The sequence below is a fragment of the Apaloderma vittatum genome, unplaced genomic scaffold (assembly GCF_000703405.1).
Source record: "Apaloderma vittatum isolate BGI_N311 unplaced genomic scaffold, ASM70340v1 scaffold366, whole genome shotgun sequence".
NCBI lineage: Eukaryota > Metazoa > Chordata > Aves > Trogoniformes > Trogonidae > Apaloderma > Apaloderma vittatum.
In genome coordinates, this window is record NW_009723143.1 from 19979 (window position 1) to 25673 (window position 5695).

Consider the following 5695-nt stretch of genomic DNA (forward strand, 5'->3'; position numbering starts at 1 on the left):
CACCTGCTGGAAGGCTCTTATCTGGTGCTCCAGGGTCCTTCAGCTCAGGTGGTGCTGGGAAACTTGGATCTTTCTCTTCTTTAGCAAAATCCTATTTGGGCACACCTGGGCAGGCAGGGTCTCCATCTGTGCGCTGGCTGCAGAGGTCATGGACCCTCAACAAGAAAGCCGGCTAACGCCTGAGCTTCATGTCTGCATCTACCCTTGTAGGACAAGCCTGTTCTCCTGAGGGTAACCGGTGTGGCTGGGCCATGCTCATAGTAGAGAGATCCTTTTGCCTCCAAAGTGTGGTCACATACAGAGCACCTGTAGGGAATATTTCCTTGTCCCGGTAACTCCCAAAGTGCACGTGGCTCATATTTGGCATAGCGTTGGCTGGATCGTGCCAAAGCTGGGCCATGGACAGCTTCAGGTTTCAGGCTCTAGGTGAATTAAATTTAGAGCCTGCGCCCTTGTGGTGTTTAACTTACTAGTATGGGTGTAGCCTGTGCCATAGGGAAAGGGCAAGAAGTCACGGATTCTTAAATACAGAATTTCCAGGCAGAGCAGTTGAATGGCTGGTACCTTCTCAGACCCAGGAAAGGAGCCAGGGGACCTCAGGCTGCCTAGGTCATCCCAGGGGGAGCAAACCTCGAGTTGTGGTCTGTGTCCCTCATGCCATGTCAGGTTGTGCCGGAGTGCTCCCGAGTTTGCAGGGGGCACCTGGATGTACTTCAGGTCACCTCCAGCTCTGTCCCAGGAGACACACCTCTGCCAGTAGAAGGCTTGGAAATGTGAAATCTTCTACCCCATATCGCCCATTTGTGATCCCCTTGCCCACCCGAAACTACTCAAACCTGTATTGAAATCCTTCCTGTGAATTTAATTCCAGACCATTAAGCCATATTTACAGCTGAATATACTTAAGGCCGATAATAACACTTAATGGCTTTTTTATATCCCAGCCAAGTGCAGCCAAGCTCGATGCACGATCAGTTCACTCTGGCCATGGCAAACAACCATCATCTTCGATGTACAATGCCTATTCACCTGGGCTGGAGACGCTCCAAAGTATGGTTTGCAGTGCCGGGCACAGGAGGGATCCCCTGGAGACTCTTACTCAAGCTCTCAGCTGCTCTGAAGCTTATGGTGATGGCTGAAGTCACCGTCCCAAGATGCGCTTTGGCTCGAGATCCAGGAAAGGTGATGAGGAGCTGTGGCCTGGTGCGGAGATGAAGGCAGCTGTGCCCTGAAGCCTGTTTGCCAGCAGGCGGACTTGCCTAAACCTCTACCCCAGCTTTGCCCGCCCTTCCCAAACAGAGCTGTCCTCCTGCAACACGGGCGGTGAAGAAAGGCTATCATAAGCAAATCCTGCCGCTTAAGACTGGCAAATGAAGCAGACTGGTGCGTGCATGGATGTGATTTCAGTGGTAAGGTAAGCTTTGACCACGAGCAACGTCTGAGCTGCTTTATTTTTCTGTTCCTTCATTTGTCAAAGAGGAAGCTGCCCTGGCTTCATTTCAGCTTTTATTGTTGGGTGACATGTTCCTGGTGGTAGCGATTGGCACACGCAGCTCAGGGTGCAGAGGAACACCTGGAACACGTCGCTGATCCCTCCCTGCGTCTGCGCCCTCTTTTTTCTCTTTTTTCCTGGTTGTGTCATCCGCTTCACTCTTCGCCTTTCTCACCAGGACCAAGACCGGAGGTGAGTTGCACCAGCCCTTTTTTTATTTCAGTAGGTTTTGGAGGAGAAACCTGTCTCGGGCTGCGAGAGGGAGGCAGTGGGTGCAGGAGGGAGGGTGTCTGTGGACCTCTGCTTGCAGGGAGGCTTTGCTTCCATCTCTATTTCATACCCATGGAGCGTGGGTACCGTGGATTTACACGATAAGAGGTGACAAGTGCTGTGTCCACCGGCTTTTGCTGGAAATCCTGTTGTTTTGGGGGACTTTACAGCTGCCTGTAAGACCATTGTGGGCTGCAGGCTCGCACCGAATGGGTTCCCTTGTCCTTATGTCCATGTTGCAAATAAGAGGCAGAGATCAACATGCAATCCTGACAGTGCTGTGAGATGGTCCTGGTCACTGCCAAAGCAGCAAGACCTGGGCTTTGGGGCACAGACAACAGCCCCATGCTCCTAGAGACCGTGGCAAGAGGATTGCTAAAAGCAACGGGGTGTTGCAAAACCTGTAGGATCACAATTCCGTGATCTGGTGCAGAGGAGTGGCCCACAGCACACCAGTGGTAGAAGCGGTGGTGGTAGGACAGAGGGTGGTGGGAGTCAGGGGGTGATGATCATACTGGAGCAAGCGGTGCCGAGAAGGCTCTACTGGCTGTTTGAAGGATACCGAAACAAAAGCCTGGAATGAGGCTAATCATTAATCAGTACAGATAAGGTGTTTGGGAACATTTATCAACCAAAAGACAAGGAGACACATGTAGCAGCAGCCCGCACACCACACCTGCTTCCCAGGCAGATGTCAGATCCCCACCAGCCACGGGCAAAGGGAGCTCCCCCACCTGCCATCTTGGTGTGGCGTGACCTCAAAATCCACTTGTTGGTTCACGGACCCATTGGCCCTTTCCTCTGTTTGGTGTCATCTTTTGGGGGATCCCTTTGGGGATATTTTCCTTATTTTGCTCACACACACGTTTGTCCTTTGTTCTGCTTCTCTGTGCTGGCAGGCAGGGCTGCCCGTGTCTTGCAGCTCCTTGCAAAGTCCAAAGTCTGCCCAGTGCTCACTCCTGTTGGGCTGGGCTTGGATGCGGGAGCTCGTCTTTGCACGTGATGGAATTTGTGCTGCCCTTGGTGGCTTCCTTGGAGGGGTCTGTGGCCCTTCGTTATGTTTTGATGTCTTCATGCCCACCACCCTTCTGGTAACCCTCTGCTCTCGTGAAGGACCTGCCCACCTCCAGCCTGGCTATTTTACACCTGTGGCTTTGTGGCTATATGTTTTTAATCTCCATAACATTTTTATATAAATAAATAAATATTTAGAAGAAAGAAATAAATATTTAGAAGTATAAATATACACACACAATTATACATATTAAGAATATAGAGAACTGTGTATCTATACCTAAATTACAGAAAAAAACCCAAACCATATTTGTATACTTCTATATATTGCATAGAAATACAACATACACTTTTACGTACAATATACCTAGCTGCACTCCCCTGCTAGAACCTGCAAACAAGCTCAAGGTCCATTTATAGGAGAATGTAGGATAGTCACTCTTCCAAGAGCGCAGACACATCCAAGTGAGGTGCTGCATGGGGCAGTCTGCCATTAGAAAATTTTTTTGGTGAGGCCATCACTACAAGAAGGAGATTGAGGTACCAGAGCGAATCCAGAGAAGGGCAACGGAGCTGGGGAAGGGTCTGGAGAACAAATGGGATAAGAAGCAGCTGAGAGACCCGGGGTTGTTTAGCTGAAGAAGAGGAGGCTGAGGGGAGACCTCATCGCTTTCCACAACTCACTGACAGGAGGGTGTAGAGACCTGGGGTCGGTCTGCTCAACCAAGTAACAAGTGATAGGACAAGAGGAAATGGCATCAAGTTGCGCCAGGGGAGGTTTAGGTTGGATATTAGGGAGAATTTCTTTACGGAAAGGGTTCTCGGGCACTGGAAGGGGTTGCCCAGGGCAGGGGTGGAGTCCTCATCCCCGGAGGGATTTAAGAGTTGACCAGATGTGGTTTAATCAAGGACTTATCAGTGTTGGGTTAATGGTTAGACTTGATGATCTCAAAGGTCTTTTACAACCTGGGCAAATCTGTGATATTCTGATATGAGCTTTCGAAGGGCCTGAGGGCACGTGGGAATTGTCTGTGAGCCCCTCTCAGGGCCGCAGGATGCCTAGGACAGCGAGCAGGCCCTCGCGCTGCCATGGTGGCACCCTGTCCTAACATGGCGACCAAACCAAAATGGCAGCCTCCCGGCCTTCCCTGCCTGGATGTGCTTTCAGGGAAACAGGAAGGGGCGGCCGCTCCCTCCAGTCCATCACAACACAGCGCAGGACCAGAAAAGTGTGGGGAGGTGGATGATGGTGACTTCCAGGCCTTGAGGTTCCTGGGGTCAGGAACCAGTGGACAGGACCTCCACTCTTCCTGCCTGCGCCCTTCACGCCTCCCCCTGGCCGCCAGCGGCCACCAGTGACCACCATGGCAGCTCCTTGGGGCCATGAGGGCCGAATCTGGGCCAAGGTGGCAGCAAGGGGCAATGGCAGGATGCCCCCTGCCAGCAGGAAGGCAGTTGCTCTCAGGCAGCACCTGTGGAGGATGCTGCCTTCCCTCCTATGGCGAGGCGGCCACGTGTGCCCCATGTCTTCCCGGCATCCCCCACACCTCCCCACAGGCTGGGGGCCGCCTTCCTGTCAGGGTTGCTGAGTGTCCGTCATGCCTTGGTCCTGTCTGTGGTGTTTGCAGATCCACTCATGGAGCTCGTGGAATGGAAGAAGATCTCCTGGAAGAAGTGCGCCCTCCTGCTCTTCATCCTCAGCACCTGTGTCCTCGCCTCCCTTCATCGGCTTGGGACGTTTGAGTCAGACCCTTTTCGATACATAGACTATACCGGGGACGGCAGCACCCTGCTGAAGCGTGAGCATAAGCTGACCATCCTCCTATGGACTTGGCCCTTTGGGCAACACTTTAACTTCAAGAACTGCTCGGAGCTCTATGGGTCCCCAGATTGCCACTTCACGGTCAACCGCAGCTGGCTGCCGAAGGCCGACGCTGTGATTGTGCATCACAGGGATGTGTGCTGGGACACGAAGAGGCTGGTCCAGCTTCCCAGAGTCCCATCCCAGCGCTGGATTTGGTTCAACCTGGAGTCACCAACTCACTCGCCAAACTTACGCGACATGAACAATTTCTTCAACTTGACCATGTCTTACCGGAAAGACTCCGATATCTTCACCCCTTATGGTGAGCTGCAGCTCCTGGACCAGCCCCAGCCCTTCAGCATCCCAACCAAGACCAAGCTGGTGGCCTGGGTAGTCAGCAACTGGCAACAGAGCTCCCAGCGGGTGAAGTACTACTTGGAGCTGCAGAAATACATCCCTGTGGACATCTACGGGAAGTACCACTTGCCCCTGGCCTGGGACAAGCTCCTTCCCACCATATCCCAGTACAGCTTCTACCTGGCTTTCGAGAACTCACAGCACAAAGACTACATCACCGAGAAGGTCTGGAAGAACGCCTTGTCCTCCGGCACTGTCCCTGTCATGCTGGGACCTCCTCGTAAAAACTACGAGCGCTTCTTGCCCCCTGACTCCTTCATCCACGTCGATGACTTCAGCAGCCCCAAGGACCTGGCACAGTACCTGTGGGAGCTGAGCAAGGACACCGAGAGGGACCAGCGCTACTTCCAGTGGCGCCGGTGGCTGAAACCTGTGATTAGCACTGACTGGGCCGCGTGTGTCTGCAGAGCTTGTCACTTCTTGCAGACAACAGAGGCCCAGTACCGGGTTGTGCCCGACCTGTCTGAGTGGTTCGTGTAACTGCTCTTGGCTCAGGGTTGCGGCCGGGTTGCTGCTTCACGGGATGGAAACGGCGGGTGGAGAAGAGAGGAGCTTTGAAGCAAACAAGGACAAGGAAGCAGCGAGGTGTTCATATAACTTTGTCTCGCTGGAGAACAGACTGTCAGATAGAGAAGTACATTGGGTTTTTATTTGAACGACTATTTACCTAAATTACTCATTATGGCGGCTGCAGCTTG

At 52.8% G+C, this 5695-nt stretch overlaps 1 protein-coding gene across 1 annotated transcript; it reads left to right on the forward strand.

The window, feature by feature from the left end:
* The first annotated feature begins 4412 nt into the window (after positions 1–4412).
* Positions 4413–5477, forward strand: LOC104275898 (alpha-(1,3)-fucosyltransferase 6-like). The gene has a single exon (XM_009871984.1). It carries the CDS (start codon positions 4413–4415, stop codon positions 5475–5477), a length of 1065 nt encoding a protein of 354 aa, XP_009870286.1.
* The last annotated feature ends 218 nt before the right edge of the window (positions 5478–5695 follow it).

Bases quoted from the DNA above. Each gene is read 5' to 3' on its own strand.
- LOC104275898 (XM_009871984.1), top strand. From the start codon at position 4,413: ATGGAGCTCGTGGAATGGAAGAAGATCTCCTGGAAGAAGTGCGCCCTC.